The sequence below is a fragment of the Penicillium robsamsonii genome, assembly GCF_028829455.1.
Source record: "Penicillium robsamsonii strain IBT 29466 chromosome Unknown utg000007l_segment0_segment0, whole genome shotgun sequence".
Classification (NCBI taxonomy): Eukaryota; Fungi; Ascomycota; class Eurotiomycetes; order Eurotiales; family Aspergillaceae; genus Penicillium; species Penicillium robsamsonii.
In genome coordinates this window covers 939,344-961,103 of record NW_026643225.1, presented here as the reverse complement: position 1 = coordinate 961,103, position 21,760 = coordinate 939,344, and the positions used below count along the sequence as shown (strand labels likewise).

The window sequence follows — 21,760 nt, the reverse complement described above, 5'->3', positions numbered from 1 at the left end:
CGATAACAGTAATGGAAGGCTTTCGGACGATGTCGACAAAAATGTTGCATCATATATGAGAATCACCAAAAGCAATGTGATACCTGGGTTCAAATAGGTTCTTTTTCGTCATTTGCCCTTTTTTTTCGCATAAAACCAAAAAAGATCGAACCAATTACTTACTTCAATATCACTACCTCTTGCGAGATATATATCCGGCCATCTTGATTCATTGTACCAACTATTTTGGGTAAAATATTTCAGTTAACATACCAGCTACGAGGTATATCTTAATTTCATTTATACTCAATTTTAAAAAAAGCAACAGTACTATCATATTCAATATCCAAATCGATTTGTCCTCGTAGAACGCCGTATCCCGTTCACGAAGACCAAAAGGTTACCAGATCTCCGTCATAGTGCACCAAGTACATGAATACCTGTACGATGGTAAAAATTGTATGTATTAAGAGCAATGTTTACTAAATATTACCTACGATTTGGTCAATAGGTGTCGATCGGTAGTCATCATGACCCAGCATGAGTCATGATGTATATGCTTTTGTTTCCGCCATCTTCTGCTGTCTACCTACAAAACGGAGCAGGGGAAGAAAATATCACAAAGAAATTTACGTTGTAACAGATCATCTGAGACCATTAAAAAAATACTACTAAAACGACATCACAGGGCCGCCACCTACACCCAGGATGGCGTGTTTTCTGTAGGATGAGCTTTTGTAATCATGTGCTGACAAAAGATTGAATATATAAACCCCAGAACGCGGAAACCTCGCTATCACTATGTATTACTAAACTCCTCATCTTGCAGGAGCATATTTACTCCCGGCATGTTTCCAACATTCTGTGCAGCATGTAGCGCTGTCCCAAACTCTCCACCTTTGGCATCAACATCCGCACCCCAGTCCAACAGCAGCCTTGCACAGCATCGATGGCAGTTCAAGAAGCACTTGAACTCGTACTTCGCTACAAAGCAATCTTCCCACTGCTGCGCCATCACTGCCACCAGCGGCGTACCAAAACGTTCATTCTGTGCATTAACATCTGCACCAGATGAAAGGAGCAACTCCACTGACTTCCGATTCCCAGCTGCTGCTGCTCCGTGTAGCGCCGTCCCGTACTCGCCTCCGTCGAGGTCGACGTCTGCGCCTAGAGCCACAAAATTTTGAACAACCTTGTCGCTATACATGGTAGCGGCGATGTACAACAGAGTTGCGCCAGTTTGGGGATCCCTTTTATTCGGGGATATCCCTTGATCAAACAGATATGCAAGAATATCCCTATTAATGTAAGGAAAATGTTTCAGAATAGAACGAGAACAAATCTCAAGGCGTTCAGCAGGTTCCCAGCCCTGTGACTCAAGAATGAGGCGTGCGCAGGCAACGCTACCGCGCCGTATAGCTGATTTGAAGGCCGTTTCAACGACACATCTGCCGTATCTAGTGTGTTGGAGTAGAATGGCCACGATTCCGGGATGCTTCTTCTCAGAAGCAATTACCAATGGCTCGACATCCGGGTTTTCATCAAAAGATATCGCTGTTTTGAGACCCAGGAGTCTCTTGATCGTCGGTATACGATCTGTTAGATCACTTTGACGATTGATTGCAGCCAAAACGGCAGCTTTGATATTCTTAGTCGAAGGGACATGCTTGGTACTCATGTAATCGATCTTTTCATTGTCGCCGTCGGCTGAGGCTTTGACCAAGATCTCTGGATAGAGTGTAGCATCATCGAGTATATTGTATCCCCAGTGATCCAATTTTCTCAAGATATCAACTCTCCCGCGCTTTGCAATAACGGGGAAGACCTCCCTAATTTTGTTAGATAGGTCGTTCGTATCAGCCCCTGCACAAAGCAAGGTCATAAAAACTTCGATCCAGTTTGGTGGGTCAGAGGGCCAGTGGTGGTCTCTGTGTTTCTTAATTCCTTTTATAGCCAAGTCCAATGCTAGATTGCCATGCTCGTCGCGAATATCCATATCAGCTCCGTTTTGCAGCAAAACCTCAACAACGGCGCCTCTGCCTTCTTTTGTGGCCAACAAAAGAGCAGTGGGCCAATTCTCGAGAACGAAATGTTCCAAAATTTGCTTCAAAACCTCCGTGTATCCGTTTGCACAGGCGTATCTGAATGTACCTTCGAAGTGTTCAGCTTTGAACCCTGCGAGAATCGCCTCTTGAACCAGCATTGTTGCAATATTCTTTTTATTGCGAGTGAGACTTGTCTCCACAGCAGAAGTAAACGTTTTATGAGATATATAGCCCCATGGATCGTGTTGAAATAGCCGTTTGGCAGTGAAAAGATGACCCCAAAAACATGCTGCGAAAAGTGATGTGCTGTGAAGTTTGCTGAAACTACGTTCATCCCAGGAACCATTTTCGTTACGGCGATATTTTCCTTTCAGGTGGGCGTTTACCCCGTTTTCAAGGAGGATAGAGACGATAGATTCGTGTCCACTAACGGCGGCGAGATGAAGAGGAACTGCAACAATACTTTGTTTTTCCCGGAGCCTTTTGTGCCTTTTGTGCGGGAGAATTTTGCCCGGTGGTTCGGATTTGTCACTGCTATCATATTCAAGAGTGGGATTACCGTCGACGTTAGCTCCTTGTTGCAGCAGAAAGATCACCGTCTGCTCGTGTCCGTTAGCTGCAGCGAGGCAGAGCGCTGTTTCAGTATCACTGTCAGCCTCGTCCACCTCTATAACTTGGGGAAGAAGCAGTTTGACTATGTCAACGTGTCCCTTAACAGAGGCTGCTTGCAGTGCATTTCCTAGATCCTTTCCAGACGCCCTCACATCCGCATGCTGGCCGAGCAAGAACCTAACAATGTCGATATTCCCTGTATCACAAGCAACCTGAAGTGCATTGCGGTTTTCACCGCCCAAATTAACGGCGCTCCGCAAGGGAGAGCCAAAAGGTCCATGAGCGTCAAGGTTGGCGCCAGCATCGACGACAAGCTGTACGAGACCAAGTTTTCGGCTGGCAATAGCGGCGGCGAGGGCTTTCTCTTCGGAAATTCCGTCGTAGATGTCTTTCACCCCTACTATAATGTTAGAGAATTGAGTAGTTATTTGTATTCAACTAACGGACTTTGGCTATCAATGAGACCCTTCAAGGCCAACACCTTTTGCTCTACAGCCTCCATTTGCGTCACCGATCCTTGACTAGACGCCCGAGTTGTCAAGTTCAAGACACGCTCTAATTCCATTAGTCAGCATACCCGTATCTTGCAATCCATCTGGTGAATCAATTCACTCATGCCCGAGGAATCATGATGCTTCTCAGCCTTGCAAATAACGTCCAGGACAACGGAATACAATTTCAGCATTTCCCACTCCAAGCCCAATCTTTCTCCAGTAGTACCCTTACCATTTCGGATGAAAAGGGCGTCAAGCATCCCACATCGGGCTATCAGTCTTGTGGCCTTCTCCAATTCCTCGACAATAGCACCAAAAACCTCAAATCTAGAGAGAGTCAGCTGCGGCAAGAAAAGCACGCCAGCCCACGGCAACGCCGCGTGAATAGGGTCATACTGAACCGCAACATCAGCTACGTCCATGCATTTCCTGGCATAGGCAGTAATCTTGGCGCAGAGATCGCGGATGATGAGCTCCTTCCCCCCAATGCTGATCGTGATCCATTTATCCCGTGTGCAGCGGTCGCGCTGGACTTCGAGTGCCGAAAGAACATTGTTTAGAGTTTGTTTGGTGTCTGAGGAAGAGGCGCTTGGTATTTTGGAAATGCACTGGTTCTTTTCAGGGAATGTTGATAGAGCAAGAGCCCACAGTGAGGAGGTTTGCGATGTTGTCATCACGAGTGCCCGGTCTCTTGGTCAATGTATGTCTAATGGTGTTCTGAGAAATTTAATGCGCATTGTATCATGAAAAAAAAAAGAATTACTGCTTTATTCATTCGCAAGCTGGTGCAAAGGAGAATGCCAGGATAAGGAGGAGGCTGTGTAGGCAAAGCTGAGAGAAAGGGAATTGAGCCGTTTATGAAAGGGGCCGAATACAATTCGTTTTAGGGCAAAATTCCTCTAGTCTAGAGCTTACAGTACGCCCAGATACTTGTGTATTTGAATACATCTCTATGCAACGTATCCAAAGCACTATAATATAGATCAAGATATAAATAGTTTCATACGTCATGAGGATTTCCCCGCAAAATATGGGGTAACAGGTGATTGTATGACAAAGTATCAGCCCATCACTTGATTTGCCCTTTTTCTTATTTCCCACTCCTTTTCACATCTCACATCTCACGTCCCACATCTTTCACAATGACAAAAGGATTCGCAACCATCACTCCTGAATGCGAGGAAGTATTCGACGAGGTCAAAGGAACTGACAACCTCACCTACGTCATTTACGCAGCCTCCGCGCATGACAAGAAGATCACCGTCGCTGAGTCCGGCAAATACAAGGACTACGACGAGTTCCTCTCTCACTTCAATGATGACACTCCCCGATACGCCGTCGTAGACTTCACCTACGACTCCCCTGCCGGGGATGGCCAGCGAAGCAAGCTAGTCTTTATCACCTGGTATGTCGACACACCTTGTATCACGTCACCCCGGCCTTTGGGGGGATGGTCTCACGATTGTCGAAGGATACATAGTACTGACTATTGGGATTGCGTGTAGGGTGCCCGAGGCTGCAGGCATTCATGACAAATCTTACTACACCTCGAACAAAGATCACCTCTTCTACGCACTCCAGGATATCAGTCTTCATGTCCTGGCACATTCCAAGGCCGACCTGGCTCATGCTGCAGGTATGTACTCTGTACCCGTGAATCATTGACTTCGTGGCTAGTGTGGTTATACTCGGAACTGACCTTTTTTGTTACGTAGTCCTGGGGAAGTTCAAGGCCCTCTAGAGGAGTCTTATCCTCGGCCTTGTTCGCGAATCTGGAAACCGCTGTGTGAAGGGCGACTCACAGATCATGGGTGATCTGGCTATACTGTACTAGACACCATATTTCATATTATAATATCTCTTACATATTTTCAATCGTTCGCCTCCACGTACTATATATTAGAATAGTTTCAAACAAGTCGAAGTCTTTAGGGTATATGCATAAAGTGGAAGTCTATGGCGAATAAACATCATTTCATTTGAGACCTATTGCAACAAAGATCCAGGTATTCCATAGGATATTGACCCGCTAATGCATAGGAAAAGAAAGGCAAAAAGCGCACCAATCAAATGCATATGTGGTCGATGGTCAAAAAAGAGTCAATGACATGCACAATAGATGGCCCGTAGCTCAGTTCTTTCCAAAGAAATCAACCCGCTAAATCATGGGAAAAACAGAATACAATCGAGGATCGGATTGCCAGGGCAGAGATGGTATTGCAGGGAACCACCAAAGTGCCTTGCTGGCATGCACGATAGATTGCTCACAGTCATAATCATAAGATGCAGACAAAAAAGGAGTATGGAGGCAATCATGACGCATAGAGAAAACGAGTTCTCTGACATAGAGCGTAAAAATTAGTTCATAGTCGCTTAGCGACGGAAGAATGGGGCTTGGTTCGACGAGAGAAGCGAGTCGGCACGCTGGAAGACATCGCCCTCAAAGAATTTGTCACTGTATGCACTAGCCGGCGTCGACGGGACAGTGGCCTGCGCAGCAGGGCCGAGCGCCGCACTCAGCGGAGTGGCAGGGACAGTGACTGATTGCGATGGCATCATCATGTTGAGTTGGAAAGAGGGGTTGTTGGTGAGGGCGGATGTTGAGACGGACGTTTGATGGTGTTGCAGGTGTGAGGTGTGCAGCGGAGGGCCGTACAAAGCAGTAGGAGCGGGATGACGGTCCGGATCTGCAAGGTAGGCCCAAGGAGATACCTCAATCAAGCGGCCTGCTTCCCGGCTTGCCTTTTGAACTGGGCGCAGGAGAATGACGACATCGGCAGGTAGAAGCTGCATACTTTTCAACTCGCGCATCTCGTTCACCAGGTCCACGAACGACTGCATGAATGATTTGCATAACTGCCAGAACTCGCGTTGATTGCGGAGCCCGCCGCCTGGTTCTTTAATTTTCATGGTCGAGAGACGCTGCCCCAGGGCATCTGAAACTTCCAAGCAGAACTGACATCGACGGATGAGGTTGTTCCAAAGGATTTGGATTCCATCCGAATCTCGTGATTGTTGGGCAGCTTCTAAGCACCTTATGAATTGCCGACGGGCCAGTGGAAGTGCCCCGTATGCGGCATGATAGGTAGCGGTCAGCTGATGGAAGATCTTTTCGAATATTCGCTCCTCTTCGTTTTCGTCCAGTCCAGTCAGTGTGTTGACCCGGGGAGCTCCAGATACAGGCAAAGGGGGGAAGCTTTCGCCTGAGCGAGGGGTTGCCAACGAGTGTGGCATAGATGTGTTGATCATGTTTGATCTGCTGCTCGAGCGACTGCGTGCGTACGAGGTGGATAGACCAGGGGAGCTTATACCAGTCTGATTGGAAGTCATAGTCATAGGGTACTGAGGGTGTCGGATTGTCGTGTCGCTTCGCAGTCGTCGTGTGGGTGGAGTGAGATCTCTTGTTGGAGTGACCAGCGAGAGATGAGATCGGTCTGGGACCGAGGGGAGTGGGTTGCTTGGGCCAATCAAACGCTTTCCAGCAGAGCCACGTTTGTTGATTGTCTGGAGCGGAACTTTGAGAATAACGCAGGCATTCCGTAGCTCCACCAGGCTGCCAAACATCGTCAGCATCAGCGATCGTACATAGCGCGGATCGCCGTTGGAAACGATCTTAGCGACGTTGTTGCGTAGCTGCGTGCCGACGTGAATGTAGGCGGCAATGCACGTCTCGCATTCACGTCTGACTGTCTCTGTGACTGATGCGACTGACTCTGGGTCATTGAACAAAGTATTTGATGTTTTCTCAAGAGCATCGTTGAGTTGATCAACGTGCGAGGAAGCATTGTAAAAGACAAGTTCGAGACTGTGGCGCCTGGTGTCATCATGCTTGATCACGTTGATCAATGTATCGATATGGGAATGAACTTGAGCGAGGGCAAATAGAATACCTTTTGCACTCTTGATTATCGGTTGATCAGATCCACGCTCGCCCTTGTGTTCAGGCAGACTAGACATCCGGTTAACCCAACCATCTCGCGGACGCCGACGCTCTCTTGGGCTGGTGGGACTTGGAGGAGTATTGTCATTTGTCGCGATTGGCGCCGCATGCTGACGTGGTCGAAGCACAGATCCATGACTGAGACCCCGTAGATGGCTGTTCCGGTATGGGCGTGTTTCATCCAATGTAACTAGATCGGTATTCTTGCGAGTGATCAGTCCCATTCTTTTGCTACGCGCAACAGATGATCCTTGAATTATGCCCTCGCTATTGCTACGATTGCGCTCGTTGACAGAATGAGGCGCCACACCGGGTCTTTGGAGACCGGGCATGTGGTAAGTAGCGCCTTGTTGTCCAGAGGCCATGCGATAGTGTGATTTTAATGGGATTGGCGGTGCCCGTGATATCGACGGAGATCGAGATGAGCTTGCTGAGCTATCACCAGTGCTGGGAATTACTGGAAACCGACCACTCAAATTCCGCTTTGAAGGTATTGGTGTTGGTACCGGTTTAACCTCGAAAGTACTATCACTGCGTTGACACCGAGGTTAGCATATATTAACCTCAAGACCGTAAGATGGACAAACCTTGTTTCAGTGATGATTTCTGGCTCGGGTGTACTCGTCTGTTGTCGCGTTTTATTAAGAAATCTCTTGAGCTTGGTCGTGGATGCAACTTCTTTCTCGTTGTCGGTCATCACAGATGGTGTCGTCTCGGTCTCGGTCTCCTCTAGAATATCACGCAGTGGCTTTCTCAGAGGATTCCCGACACACTTGAAAATTTGAAGCTTATGCATCTCAGAGAGCCCAGCTGGGAGGTCAGTGAGGCGATTTTGCATCATTGACAGAACTCGCAGTGACTTCAATTTGCTGATCTCATTGGGTAGCTCTTTGATTTTATTTCGGCTTAAATCAAGAATCTCGAGTAACGGTAGTTTGTAAACCTAGCAAGCAGAATTAGCGTAATTCATGCACAAGGCAAATTTGTCATTGTACATACTCCTTTTGGGAATTCACGGAAATTGTTCGCTCTGATGTTGAGATAGCGTAGATGCGAGCACTCTGCGAAGCGATATGGGATATGGAAAAGTTGATTGTTGGAAAGAGACAGTCTTCATAGTAATTAGTATAGTTCAGACCAGTGATACTGTAGCCTAAGAACAGGCAACGCAAGACTTGGCCAGATGGTTAAGCAAGGCTCCGACGTACCGTTCGACCTCATCTTTAATCAAGTCAACGACTGGTTCGGGGATCCTGGCAATGTGTGAATGACCAAGATCAATGGTCAACTTAGGCTTGACCACATCAGTGACGGCCTCGCTGCCTGCCAGGGAACGTTTAGTATCTTGAATCCCACTTTCCACAGCATGTCGTGCTAGCTCGATGGTTTCCTCGGGGCTAAGCGTTTTCGGCCCAGGCGGTTGCTTGCTGATGGTCTCCGGGGCATCTCCTAAAGCAGTGCTTGGTCGACTTCCCTCGGCAGGGTACGGAGAGTCATCGCCTTGTGACGCCAGGAAGCCACCTAACTCCGGCGTTCCATTTTCCATTTCATCTTCATCTATCTCGCCGCAGTTCAAGCGCAGCCCACGTACTGTATCCTCGGAACGAGTCGTCGAGGATGTCATGGCTGATAAAAGCCCGGGGTTTGTCGATCAAGCGCACACCAAGGCAGCACTTTCGTTGATGAATTGATAGACTGCCAAAAGCCAAAATAATGTCCAGGTGCAGCGACCATTACCATATGAGCACACTTCGGGCACCTGCGCAAAGCATCGTTGGTCGTGATTAACTCGGAGGGGCGGGCTATCTCAACGTTGGATAGTGAACCGACCTCGAGGTGGCCGTTGGGGTGGAGGAAGAGTGGAGGAGGAGGGATCGGAATCGTCAAGTGACGAATCAGCTGGGTATCAAGTGGTGAAATTCGGAGCAGACTTGTTCGAGACCGAGGGAAATGGTTCAATGAAGCTCTTATGGAGGTTGACAATGGCGGGCGCGATAAAGAGATTGGCCACAATAGAGATCTGGCAAGTCGAAGAATGTTGTGATAAAGCAAAAAAGGTCTTCAATGTAAGACTGCCACGAAATATCAACACTGGAGTCTTGGTCCTGGAATGAAGGGAATTGGGGATAATCAAGTTGAGCGAGGCTGGAAATCTTCTGATTGGGTGAAACACGCCCAAACACCGGACCTCCGCAACTCTGCGTCTCGACCTCCGCCTGCGTAACTATATCGAAAATATTAGGGTGTTAAAGGAGACAGCTTATTTACTAAATTGAGAGGTGAATTGACCAAGAATGCATGTGCTATCGCGTAAATAGAGCTAGAGGAGTACAACATCCAGCAGAACAGATCAAATAATATACATAGACCATCAATATGAAAGATATGAAAGACTAGGGGACGAAAAACTCCTGGAAAAAGAGGCGTAGCATAATGGCGTTCGAGTTCACTCCAACATCTCAAACTCTCACTGAGTGAGAGCCTCTGTTTCTTCGGCCCCAATCTCACTTGATTCAGTGGTCTCTCCCAGATCTGGTGCACCACTAAGAGCTGATTTCCGCTGATCCTGGACCAGAGACGTTTCCCGGGCCCAGGCAACCCATTTGTCGTACTGCTCGCTCTCCATCTTCATACCAATGTCCATGTATGATGGTCCAAACTCTGCGCCATATGCCGAGGCTTCTTCCGCAGCTACCCGACGTTGAATGTCCTCCTGCAGCCGAAGTCGGTAGAATTCTCGGCGAGCGGTATCATAGGCGGCACTCTTGGTGATATCGGGGACGTTATTCAAAAGCCACAACTGTCGCTGGACAACACTAGTACCGGAAAAGGAACACATTAGCATCGGGGGATTTTCACTTAATAAGAGCAGACGTATTAGAAGCGAAAACATTGGGAACACACCTTTCACCATCTAACCGCTTCCCTGGTTGCTGAATGCGGCTCCAATCATAGTGTTCAAAATCCTTGCCAGTGCTCTCAAGAAGCACACGGGGCCGGGCAAGTTCCCAGGGGTGATCGCGGAAGAATTGGGTTCGCAATTGATCTTCCTCGTATTTGAGCTCGACAGGCTGGAAAAGTCGGCTGGGCTTCTTGGGCTTTCTGTGCTTCTCTTGGACTTGGAAGACGACCTGCGGCTTCGATGACCCAGGAACGGTCTTCATCCGCTGCTGGACAAGCTCATGCTGAGGAGGGCGGGTACGAATGAGGGTTTCAGCAGGAGGGATCTCGCCGACCACACCGACCCATTGGGGCAGTTTGCTGGTCTTTCCACTGGCGAATTGGTTAAGTGCTGTCTGTCGCACCCGGAGGGCTGTGAGGTTTATTTTGCCCATGGCAGTCGGATTCAGCAGGTAGCTAAAATGACTTGAAATAGAAAAAAGAATTGAGACGCGACTGGAGACCGCAAATCAAGAAACAAGATATGCGCTACAGGGGACGAGGTGGTTGATGCGGTAGCAAAAAAGATGGGATTGGCAAAGCGCGGCTCCGATTGGTCGAGAGGTGACTCCGCCAGGCCAGAAAGTGCAGGGCCGTTCATCTTCAGAAAAACACACCTACGTCTTCCCAATCTTGAACCTCTCCCCCTTTGTCTACTTTTTGTGCCCAGAAAGTAGACGGCTCTCTCCTGTGCGAGTGGCAAAGGGCTTTCTCTTGGATGCGGCCTACCTAATGCCACGATGTCTGTTATCTCATGCCTCATCCAAATAGGTCCCCCAGCTCGCCAAGCCTGCGAATTCACCCCAAGCAGGCCTTGGATGAGCTTCCTCTCTTTCGACAAACCTCAATGCCTCCCTCGAAACCCCCTTCTCACAACTCCTCGGTCCGAAGACTATGTCCCCGTCGTCCTCGCCCGTCCGTCGCGTCAATAGCAGATATTTTTGTCGGCTCGCTGGTTCTGGCAAGCTTCTGCCACGAACACTCGCCGAGTCGTCGGGGGTTGTCAACAGTAGCCTGGGGCGCCTCAGATCATAATTTCCAAAAATTTCAGAGCAAAGGCGCCACTGGTCGCAGACAGCTACCACCCCGACGACAGCCAGAGTATTCGAGCTCAAGTTTTCATCTGTCGCAACCCAAAAGATTGATCAGCAACGGATTGGCACGTACGAATGATGATAATACAGAGGAGTATAATATTGAGACCGAGTCCCGGGAGGAGAGGGAGACAGAAGACAACGACTATATACCATTGTGGCCGGCAAAGAATGCGGACGCGGAATCGCAAACCCGTTCTGAAAGATTTGATTTTACATATGATTTCGACCGCAGAATAGAGATAACAGAACACACCAAACCCGACATCGATATCGACATCGACCCCAAATTGCCGGACAAATATCCTCGCCAATCCTTCCCATCATGGTTGCATCCCGAGAAGGAGAGACGCCTCTCTACATCAAAATTGTACGAAAAGTCCATGGCAGATTATGATTGGGAGGAAGCAGTGAATGTTGTAGCGCCATATTCGCGTTACACAAAGACGTGGAAAGAGGAATCGAAGGATCAAATGGAAATCCACTCGGTTGAGAAGCTTGTCAGAACGTTGTGGGAAGAGCCAGACCCATCCACTCAATACTTGTTCCGATTATACAGAGATCTTCCTGCACCCGGTGTAGCTTTGCTTTCGAAACGCACCCGCGGTGCTCTTTTGCGCCTGTTCGCGCATCCTCGGGATCGACGATGGGTAGATGCTCGTCGCTACTTGGCTTTGGTGGACGACATGGTAACTGCTCGACTTCCTCTATCCCGCTCACTCTGGTCTTCCGCGATACATCTTTCTGGCCGAGCCAACGGCAAAGTTCTCAAACGAGATCTGATCCGGGCTGTGGGCATGTGGCAGAAGATGGAACATATCGCTGGAGTGAAGGCCGACGAAGTGGTCTTCAACATCTTGTTCGACATCGCAATCAAAGCCGGTGCATTCAAAGTTGCTGATCGTCTGGAGGAGGAAATGACTGAGCGGGGCCTGAGTTTTTCACGGTGCGGAAAGACATCCAAAATCTATTATTTTGGGATGATACGAGACGTTGAAGGTATTCGAGAGACTTTTGACGACTTTGTGAAATCCGGGGAGATCGTCGACACAGTTGTCATGAACTGCCTCATTGCCTCTTTCCTTCGGGCAGGCGACATCCAAACTGCGGAGCAGCTCTATGCACGCATGCTGGAGAAACAATCAAGCAATAACAAATGCCTTTCGCATTCGGACGATGGATCCCACCTTCACATTGGCGGGTCAAATCTGAGCTATGACATGCCTCAATATCGGGAAAGAGCCCGAAAGTTGGGCCGCGTATTGAAGAAATCGTCAGCACTCAAGGAGAAGCTTCCGGAATACCACCGTGCTCTTCAGGATTCCCTTTCCATTGCACCCGACACGCGAACTTTTTATATCTTCCTCCGACACTACGCCTACAACACTGGCCAGCTTGATAGCTTCATGGCTGTCATGCGTGACATGGAGAAGACCTTTGTCGTCCCACCACGTGCTATAATCTATCTTTTCCTCTTTGAAGGGTTCGCTCTTCACGGTCGGAAAAAAAAGCAATGGAGTGCAGAAAACCTTCGGCTGACATGGCATGCATACATCCGGGCTCTGCGAGACTCGAATACAAGACTCCGTGGATTCAATCTGAACAACAGAAAGATGACGTGGGAGAACCCACTAGCTAAGAGCGTGACAATCGATGTCGAGGAGCTACCAGTGACCGATTCTCCCAACGGGTTGTACATGGCTTTGCCAACAGTAGACACAGTTGGAAATCCACATGGACCGGGGGAAACTGCCGAGGGCTCTGCCATGGGTGATTCTCAAGACAATGAACAAGACGCAAAGCCTGAACTGGACGAAAAAGAAGATGAATCCACAGAAATAGAGGAACTTGATGTAGATGAGGTCTTCAACCCTCGCTTGCAGTTCCCCGGCGAAGCAGAGCAAGAAGAATCCTGGGACCCCGAGCAGCGTCTCGAAAATGGTCTTTTTGTTGGACGTCGGATGATCACCGTTATTCTGCAAGCATTTGGAACATGCTGTGGCCCCAAAGAGGTCCTCGAGGTGTGGTTGCAACTTGAGCGGCTTTGGCATCCGCAGCAGCGCAAAGCAGTTGATGTTTTTGCCATCAAGGAAGAGCTTGATAAACAGATGTCCAGGGATCCGCATCGGAATCGCTGAACAAGAATGAGGAGCAGCTGAAATTTGGATTCAGCACTTGTACATTATTTTCCATATAGATCTGCCATATACCGACTCTTTCTAGCGTGTCTTTGGCGCAATTGTATTATTTTACATGAAGACCAAGTCCAGTTTTGTAGACTCTACATATGTAGCAGTATGTACCGGATTTTAGGCCGATGCGAATTTCCCGGGGTGCCGCCGCTTTATGAGGGCGCTCAGGGTCCTGCTCACTATCTCACAGCACAATAGATTACATACTAGACGAATTATGAGTTGGTGCCTGTAGGTCAGGCTCTCGGTGGCAATCGACTTGATTAAATGCGAGTAATAGAAAACATCATTAGACTTCGCCACCGTCCAATGTGCAGAGATAGTAATGACATGTGCGGTGACTGTTGCTGAGAGAACTCGAACCACGCCGTCAAAAGACTTTTGCGCGTACTCTTTACCCTGGGCTAGGGAGGACAGATCACGGAGGTGGCGTAGCATATGAGCAGCATTATTTTGATTTCGCATACGCGCGTCATTGGCTCCTGAGTCTCCCTTCACTTCTATCGTAAAACATGGGAAGATAATGTCGGGGGCGCAGCCGATGGGGGATGCCATGGTCCCTAGCTTATGCAGGACTACTATGTAGTCACAGAAGCTAGCTCGCCAGAGGCCGATGGTGAGGCCCGGACATGGTGAGGGGATTTTGGTGATCTCCTCGCCTTGAAAGAGGGGAGGCAAGACACCTTCGGCCACGAACTGGGCTTGATTGATAGCATATGTTTGCGGATTGCGAACGATCCCGATTTGATCAATAAGGTTGGGGACGATAACGGCTTGGATGGTAGCTTCATTGTTTGGGCCAACTAAAAGTTGGTTGAAACCATCGACAGTGTCTTTATCAAGGGCGTTGAGCCCTGGTGATTTGCGCTGTAGGGCTTTTCTGATGCTATCAAATTCCGGCGGTACATTTTCTGCTTCGATGACGCCTCTCATTTGTAGTTCTATAGTGTAGTCTGGTGACTTGTGGGTTATCGCTGTTGTGTTTGAGTATCCAGACCTGGTAGAACCACCAGGTGACTTTGGTTGCGGAGGTAGAGCGAAAGAGAAGGCCGGTCGATCTGGCGTGGTGGAATCCGATGGCGGTCTTCTCGATGTTCTTCTGGATGAGGATTGTTCTGACATGGCTGGATAGGTTGGTACGTCTGGCATTGCAATGCTGTCGAGAAAGCGAGGGAGAACAAAGTTCTCTTCAGCCTTGCTGGTACCTGACGGGTACGTTCCTGTCATGGTAGGAGCGAGGAAACAGCGAGAAATAGTGTGGGAGAAAGAGCGTGGGAGAGAAAGAGAGCAAAGCGGCGTGACATGAGTTTACCGGGGGAAAGTATGTCCTATATCATGATGACCATATTGTTTTGTTGCTCTTGCTCTACCACGGATTGACACCTTGTCTTCGGTAGTCCACTCTATATTCTTCGCTTGGTATTACTTCTACTTATTCGCATATGTTATGCTCAGTGAGGAATGCGCTTCGTTGCGTTTCAGCACATAGGGGCTTCATTTACACTGGTCAATGCCAGAAACCCCCCATTCGAAAGAAAGAAAAACGACGGCTCGTCCAAGCCCTAGTTAGGCAAGATGGAACACCTACTACCCGTATAATTGGCGAAGGTGGTCCTCAATGCGGGTAACAATACCGTCAATCTCCTCCTGCTGGTTGTTCATGGTGCTTAAGTCGGTCTGCAAATTTCGGGCCTATGTCCTTCCATGCTGCTGCAAGTCTCGGGTGTCTCTTTCGCGTGGGACTCGGCGTTCATTGGCCCGGGTGATAATGGCGGAAGTAGTGGTATTTAGTGTAGCTAACGCGGTTGAAATCCATGTAGCATTTAAGACTATTATTTAGCGTAGAATCGCCAAATGTCAACGCAAGCGTTTAATCCCGAGGCTCGACGACCAGCAGAGTGAGGGAGAGCTCGTCATCCCAGTTAAGCACAGTACTGTGGCTCACAAGCTATCAATGTGGCCGTCAATCAAAAGGCTGCTACACCCTGCGGAATATGATGAGAATTATATGATGCTATTAAGAGGCATAGATATCACCGATAGGTCTAGAATGTTACGGATGCCGAGATCGCTAGAGCTGAAGTCGTATGTATTCCTAGGAGCAAGCGATAGGCAGCAAGAGCGATAGTCCGTTAGAAATCAAGCGACAAAAATCACAATAAAACACTGGATTTACAAACCGTTAATCTGAAATTTTCTAAGATATTCTCATAACTATGTAGATATGGTGTCGAATGCGAGACTTGACGAGCTGAATAGTGGCTAGTAATGCAAATAAATGTGGCCCCACTGTGCATTCGCCTCACAGCTAGAGGCGAAACAACCAAGATCGACGCTCAGTTTACTCAGTGAGCAAAAAGCGGCAAAAGGTGAGCACTAAAGTAGAAAGGCAAAGCCATGTCGTGCGTTCTAAAATCCGGTGTATATGTAGTTACCGTCATCAAGCAAAAGTAAAATCAAATTGAAAAGTCCATTCAATCCCAAAGAGGAAGCAATAAGTCGCCACGTGACACCGCGTTCTGGGATGCGGTTGAAGGCTCAATCTGCTTCTTCTATTGTACTTGCACCTCCCATTTTCAACTTATCTATCTCTGCTATGAAGCACAATGGATCATAACCCGGCGGTAACGCGCCAACTAGCCAATATGCGATGGGTCTTGAAACATACCTTCAAAAAGAATGATTTCCGGTGAGTTGATGAACTAGGGAAGAGGGTCAATATACTTACTCCACCACCTAGTCCACTTCAAGGAGAAGTGATCTCCTCCGTCATAGAAGGGCATGATGTCTTCCTTCAAGCATGCACTTCGTTTGGAAAGAGCTTGTGTTATCAGCTGCCTGCAGTACTGAAGGATTGGGGCTGTGAGTGCTCAGTATCTCTTATTCTCAATGACAGATTAGCCTGACTTCAGTGTGTGTCCAGTGACTGTAGTCGTTTGTCCACTGCTCTCTCTAATGGTGAGCATAGTTCCAGAGCATTTGCAATCACGCAGCTAATCCCTAGCAGACAGATCAAGTGACCACTTTAAAATCTCTTGGTGTATCAGTGGCTACGATCAATTCCAACACTACTCATGAGGAGAGACAGCGAGTTTTCGAGGACATGCTTTGTGGCCACCCGGTCACACGTCTTCTTTATGTCACGCCAGAATTGTGCCAGACAGACAACTTCCGCCGCCGCCTACTCATAGTTCACAAGCAAGGCCAGCTTATACGCGTTGCCATTGATGAAGCGCATTGCATCAGTGAATGGGGCCATGATTTCCGCCCGGCTTACAAAAACCTAGGCTGGTTCAGAAGGAATCTTGTCAACCCGACTGTGCCCATCACTGCGTTGACAGCGACTGCGACCCCCGAGTTCGCTCGGACATGATCAACATATTGGGGCTAGATCTTGAAAATCTTCGGCTGTTCAATACTCCGTCGGACCGACCAAATATTCACTACGAGGTACGATATCTTGCAGATTTCGCTGGTGACAACAGTAGCGCAGAAGATAGCCAGCTGCAGAACCTGCTGAGATGGCTTCGGGGCATCCAAGCCCGACGCGAAGCCCGACTTGGCAGTGGAGTAGCGCTGCTGCCTCCAATGTCAGGGATCGTATATGTGGGGACTCGAGCTTTGGCTGAGCATCTTGCCAGCCGGCTATCCCAATCCTCGGACGAGATGGTCACGGCGGTGGCATACCACGCCGGCGTGGAAGCCGCCAAACGCGCACAAATCCAATCAACATGGAAGTCATCTCGGTCATTCCAACCAGCTGGTGGGGAAAAGACACCCGCTTTTTCCATTATTGTGGCAACAAATGCTTTCGGGATGGGAATTGACAATCCAGACGTCCGCTTTGTCGTGCATTGGACACCACCGCGAAGTTTCGAAAGCTTTGTTCAAGAGTCGGGCCGTGCAGGTCGAGACGGCCGCGCCGCGACCTCACTTGTCTACTACGGAATTCAAGAGAGGAACTTCATAGAGACTATGATCCACCGTGATACTGAATCCCACCGTGCGAACGGCCCCGAAAACCGAGAGGCCAAGCTTGAAAGCTTCGGCAAGGTCATTCGGTACTGTGAGAGTATTAGGAGGTGTAGACATGAACTGATCAAACAGTTCTTTGGTGATTTCGAGCTGGAAGAAATGGGGTCACAACTGCCAGCCAGAGAGGGTGCGTGTGTTACGAGCTCGTCCCCTTGCGACTTCGCCTGCGATTTCTGCAAAGAGGGCCATGCCGGGTTGGCCAAACGCCGGGAGAAAATGGCATCTGAGACTGAGATGGCTCTCCTATACGCGGATTTCGACTGAGGGATATCATCTTCTGTTTGATTAGGCTGTACGATTTAGTGTTTTCTTTATTTTTTCTTGTCATCTTGTTACTTCTGTTAGGTTTTCTGCATGCATTTCTGAGGTGGCAACAGCATGAATGGCGCAAGGGGGAGGGAATTTTTTTTGTACTTCACATATACCACAGAGACAGAGACATGAAATCCAGCATGCGAACCTCTCAGCAACGTGCGTTCGCTTCTAAATAGTTTAGCCACAGCAAGAAATCCACTGTCAATAAGCAAGCCTTTTATTATGAACACAATTATCAAGTTTACCGAGTATGGAAATAGGCAAATGAAAAGGTTAGAACAAGGAAAACTGTTGGACTTTCTTTAGCAAAGACAAAGAGATCAAAAAGAGATTGACGAAAAGAAATCGCTGTATACCCTCGTTTTTTCAAACGACCAGAACATGCTTTTGTTTGCCGTAGATATCAAATAAATTGCGACTGAACAGCGGAGGGCACAAGATTAACCCACCAAAACAGGTTTTGGCTCAAAGACCAGGGGGTGGAGGGACCTGCAATTCATATATCAGCAAATATAACTAGTATAGATGACAGGTGAACAACGTACCGCGCTGTAGCCACCACCGCCTGCACCGGGAGGCGGAGGCGGCGGGGATCCTGAGCTCGGGGGTGGAGGAGGGGCCTCGCTGGCAGGAGGAGGTGGAGCAGTTCCATCTGCCTGCTGCTGGGCGGCAGCCATTTGCTGATAGTACTGGTAGTATGCGACGTAATTCTGGTATCCACCATAGGCAGCATATGGGTCGGCAGTGCCGTAGTACTGGGCGTACTGGGCACTATAGTCGGCGGTAGTGGGGGAAGCAGCAGCACCCGGGGAAGCAGCAGAAGCAGCAGCACCAGCCTGTCCTGCAGGGCTAGCAGAGGAAGTATTATGCTGCTGGCGATTGTTGTAGCCGCCGCCGTATCCACCACCACCTCCACCACCTCCTCCTTGGTAGCGGTCACCACGGTCACCACGATCACCACCACGGTTGCCGTATCCACCGTAGTTGTGCTGGGGTGGGTTCTCCTTGAAACGCTGGTATTGTTCCTTAACATTGGTTAGAAGGTCCTCGCAAAGCTCCTTTGCTTGCTGGACATCGTTGGCGTCGGGACCACTTGAAAGGCTGTCAGTAGAGGCTCATCGGTGTGGTAGAAATGAGCGAGGCAAAAAGCAAGTGAGAAATAAGGTCGGTAAGAAAATAGATGATAACTCACGCCACATGGAGGAACATCGGTTCGTCACTTTCACGACCAGTGCTCGATTCGATGAAGCCAGAGCCACGGCCCTTGATCTGAACACGGCAGCGAGTCTGCTGTTGGATGTGCTTCACATAAGCACCGCCCTGTCCGACAACCTGGGCGCGCAGGTTGAAACCCGGGATTGGCTCAAGATCGATGGGGATGCGCTCATCCGGCCATTTGCGCTATGTGAGATTAGCCAAAAAAAATCATTAATAAAGGGAAAAGGAACAGTCCCATACACGGCCATACTCATCCCGCTCAACCTGTTGCTCGGGTTCCCGGCGGCGGAAACGTCGCTCGTCAACCAGATTCGGAAGTTCTTTTTGCATCAGGTCATTAATCATAGCGACCGCTTTCTCCAGACCATCCTTGTTGGTGCTAGTCACATGTAGATAAAGGGGAGGGCTCTAAATCGGGATAATCAGCACTGATCTCACCAACCTTGGGGTGGCATTCCTTACTGCTGCAGTCGCCATGTTCTTGTCGGGGTAATAATTGCCTCGGGTTGTCACATCTTGAGAGAAAAAAACAGTGAGCGAGACCTTCTTTGCCTAAAATTGTAAATATAAAAGGAAGTCGTACCGGCGCCGGTTTCATCTTGAATCTATAAGTCACGCAGCGGAGGTCAGCAGATGCAACAGAGGGTGGATTGGATGCTATGTTTTAGTGAAGGGTAAGCTTCATCCAGTCCAAAAGGAGATAGCAGAACAACGAGAAAGCAAAAATCAAGGCACCCCAATCTTCTACAAGGAACATGGCTGGAATATCAGCAAGTGACAAAGGGGATAATTACCATCTTCTGAGTCGATCCCTTCGTCAGGGTGTAGCGATTGCGCAGGTCGTTGATCTCAATGTCCTTGATGTAGTCTCCATCTGCGACGTAGATTTCGGCATTCAGCTTCGCTGCGCCCTCGGTGGAAGGCGACTGGGAATTCTCTGTCGCGTTGTCGGCCTGTTCGACAATGTTAGGAACTGGGCAGAACAAATCGGAGTGACTGTTGTATATTCACCGAGCGGATTGGAGGAACATCAACATGTTGGATGCCCTTTTTCGCCTGAAGCTGCGCATTGATCTTCGCTGCTGCTGCCGCTATAAAGACCACAGTCATTAGCCACAAGATCCAATGTATGACATTATATTAACCCAAGTGTAACGCACCTGCGGCAGCGGCTGGATCCACTGTAGATGGCTTAGCTGGAGCATCTGCGCCAGGGCTGCGACTCAGCGGGCGACTCAGCGGACTACGAGTGCGGGCCGACTCCGACTGGCGGTTGGACGGGGATCGAGAGCGTCGGTCAAATCGGGATCGCCGGGGCTCAGGCTCAGTCTGGTCAAAGCGAGACCGCTTGACTCGGTGTTCATCTTCTGCCATGGTGAAAGGTGGGGTAGAGTGAAGGAGAGGGAAGGTCGGGGAAATGAAGCTTGAAAAGGTCCAGATCGATCGCGGGAAGGAGTTTTAGAGGCGAAGGCCCGAGCAGCCAACAAACAAAGCCACCAAAGCCAGAGCTGAGGAGATGGTTAGTAAATTGAAAAGCTCAAAGTGATGAGAATAGTCAGTGATATCATATATTTCTCAATTCCAAGAGCTCGTCGGGTTGTCTGGCAATGTCTTCGGCCATGTTGAGTATTTAATATCACGTGATGTTAAGTCACGTGTCGTTATCACCGACAGATGCACCATACCGCTTTGGATCTAGTTAACTATGAGTCAGCAGGCGGTCGCCGAGGTCGGCCGACCAAAAAGAATATCCCCGGGGCGAATCTGGTGAATCATCGCACAACCCATTCACATTTATTGACCTCCTCATGGCTTTCAGGCGCCCATTGACGCTGTCCCTGGGGTCAGCGTCACAGCTGTCATCTGTTGCAGCTACTGCCCGGTCTCGCGCTGCTGCCCTTCCCCGATTCACCTCTATTCGTGCATCATCGAGCTCAACTTCAGCTCTTGCCTACAAGGCATTGCACCGTCGGTCTCCTCTGCCATTGCCGGTCTCTGATGCCTCCCCTCAATGGGATGCTCCGACTGCCGTCTCCTCCATTCTCTATGAGACTCCCGTGGCTCCCACCAACCCACCCAAGCGGCACATTCTGAACTGCCTCGTGCAGAACGAGCCCGGTGTGCTGTCCCGTGTGTCTGGTATCCTGGCCGCTCGTGGCTTCAATATCGACAGTCTGGTGGTGTGCAACACCGAGGTTGAGGATCTCTCCCGCATGACCATCGTACTGCAGGGCCAGGATGGTGTCGTCGAGCAGGCTCGCCGCCAGCTAGACGACCTCGTCCCCGTCTGGGCTGTGTTGGACTACACCGACTCTGCTCTTGTGCAGCGTGAGCTTCTTCTGGCTAAGGTCTCTATCCTTGGTCCTGAGTTCTTCGAAGAGCTTCTCCAGCACCACCGCGAGATCACCACCTCGCCAGACTCCCTGGACCACAAGCACCACAGCCTTGACCACACCGCCCAGCAATACCACCCCCGCCATCTTCCCCAGAGTCAGGCTCTGCGTCACAAGCACGAGCACTTGGATGCCATTACCCGCCTGGCTCACCAGTTCGGTGGTAAGATCCTGGATATCAGCACTAACAACTGCATTGTTGAGGTGTAAGTATTTTCTCTGTCCTGACTCATACATCTGATCACAATTGACTCATTCAACTCCCACAGCTCTGCCAAGCCTTCCCGTATCGACTCTTTCCTCAAGCTGATCGGTCCCTTCGGTATTCTCGAGTCCACCCGAACCGGTCTGATGGCCCTTCCCCGCTCTCCTCTGAGTGAGCCCAACGAGGAGATTGAGAAGGATGCTGCCGACGTTGTCGATGCCAGCACCCTGCCCCCTGGCTAAGCTACATATCGAATATCCCAACTCAAAATCTTACATACCCGAATAGGATTGGTTCG

The 21,760-nt window shown here is 49.3% G+C and overlaps 9 protein-coding genes across 9 annotated transcripts; 4 read left to right on the top strand and 5 right to left on the bottom strand.

Annotated features, from left to right (window-relative positions):
• Positions 1-778: 778 nt before the first annotated feature.
• N7447_010640 (ankyrin repeat domain-containing protein) lies at positions 779-3,804 on the bottom strand (the record flags this gene model as incomplete). Its single annotated transcript, XM_057234902.1, has 3 exons — positions 779-3,033; positions 3,084-3,191; positions 3,249-3,804. 3 exons carry the CDS (start codon positions 3,802-3,804, stop codon positions 779-781), a joined length of 2,919 nt encoding a protein of 972 aa, XP_057081122.1.
• Positions 3,805-4,272: 468 nt separating this feature from the next.
• Positions 4,273-4,871, top strand: N7447_010639 (actin-binding ADF family protein; the record flags this gene model as incomplete). The annotated part of the gene is made up of 3 exons (XM_057234901.1): positions 4,273-4,535; positions 4,636-4,766; positions 4,846-4,871. 3 exons carry the CDS (start codon positions 4,273-4,275, stop codon positions 4,869-4,871), a joined length of 420 nt encoding a protein of 139 aa, XP_057081121.1.
• Positions 4,872-5,503: 632 nt separating this feature from the next.
• N7447_010638 (uncharacterized protein) lies at positions 5,504-8,694 on the bottom strand (the record flags this gene model as incomplete). The annotated part of the gene is made up of 4 exons (XM_057234900.1): positions 5,504-7,601; positions 7,658-8,013; positions 8,070-8,181; positions 8,279-8,694. 4 exons carry the CDS (start codon positions 8,692-8,694, stop codon positions 5,504-5,506), a joined length of 2,982 nt encoding a protein of 993 aa, XP_057081120.1.
• An 843-nt stretch (positions 8,695-9,537) lies between these two features.
• On the bottom strand, positions 9,538-10,405 carry rsm25 (mitochondrial 37S ribosomal protein mS23; the record flags this gene model as incomplete). The annotated part of the gene is made up of 2 exons (XM_057234899.1): positions 9,538-9,886; positions 9,975-10,405. The coding sequence occupies 2 exons, from the start codon at positions 10,403-10,405 to the stop codon at positions 9,538-9,540; spliced, it is 780 nt and encodes a 259-aa protein (XP_057081119.1).
• A 359-nt stretch (positions 10,406-10,764) lies between these two features.
• N7447_010636 (pentatricopeptide repeat protein) lies at positions 10,765-13,242 on the top strand (the record flags this gene model as incomplete). Its single annotated transcript, XM_057234898.1, has 1 exon — positions 10,765-13,242. The coding sequence occupies one exon, from the start codon at positions 10,765-10,767 to the stop codon at positions 13,240-13,242; it is 2,478 nt and encodes an 825-aa protein (XP_057081118.1).
• Positions 13,243-13,585: 343 nt separating this feature from the next.
• On the bottom strand, positions 13,586-14,958 carry N7447_010635 (uncharacterized protein; the record flags this gene model as incomplete). The annotated part of the gene is made up of 3 exons (XM_057234897.1): positions 13,586-13,637; positions 13,688-14,494; positions 14,885-14,958. The coding sequence occupies 3 exons, from the start codon at positions 14,956-14,958 to the stop codon at positions 13,586-13,588; spliced, it is 933 nt and encodes a 310-aa protein (XP_057081117.1).
• Positions 14,959-16,251: 1,293 nt separating this feature from the next.
• Positions 16,252-17,595, top strand: N7447_010634 (putative RecQ family helicase RecQ; the record flags this gene model as incomplete). Its single annotated transcript, XM_057234896.1, has 3 exons — positions 16,252-16,254; positions 16,304-16,653; positions 16,782-17,595. 3 exons carry the CDS (start codon positions 16,252-16,254, stop codon positions 17,593-17,595), a joined length of 1,167 nt encoding a protein of 388 aa, XP_057081116.1.
• Positions 17,596-18,111: 516 nt separating this feature from the next.
• On the bottom strand, positions 18,112-20,238 carry N7447_010633 (KH domain-containing protein; the record flags this gene model as incomplete). The annotated part of the gene is made up of 9 exons (XM_057234895.1): positions 18,112-18,135; positions 18,192-18,738; positions 18,839-19,047; positions 19,105-19,272; positions 19,327-19,379; positions 19,448-19,469; positions 19,659-19,817; positions 19,876-19,955; positions 20,025-20,238. 9 exons carry the CDS (start codon positions 20,236-20,238, stop codon positions 18,112-18,114), a joined length of 1,476 nt encoding a protein of 491 aa, XP_057081115.1.
• Positions 20,239-20,672: 434 nt separating this feature from the next.
• Positions 20,673-21,704, top strand: N7447_010632 (acetolactate synthase regulatory subunit; the record flags this gene model as incomplete). The annotated part of the gene is made up of 2 exons (XM_057234894.1): positions 20,673-21,463; positions 21,527-21,704. The coding sequence occupies 2 exons, from the start codon at positions 20,673-20,675 to the stop codon at positions 21,702-21,704; spliced, it is 969 nt and encodes a 322-aa protein (XP_057081114.1).
• Between the last annotated feature and the right edge of the window lie 56 nt (positions 21,705-21,760).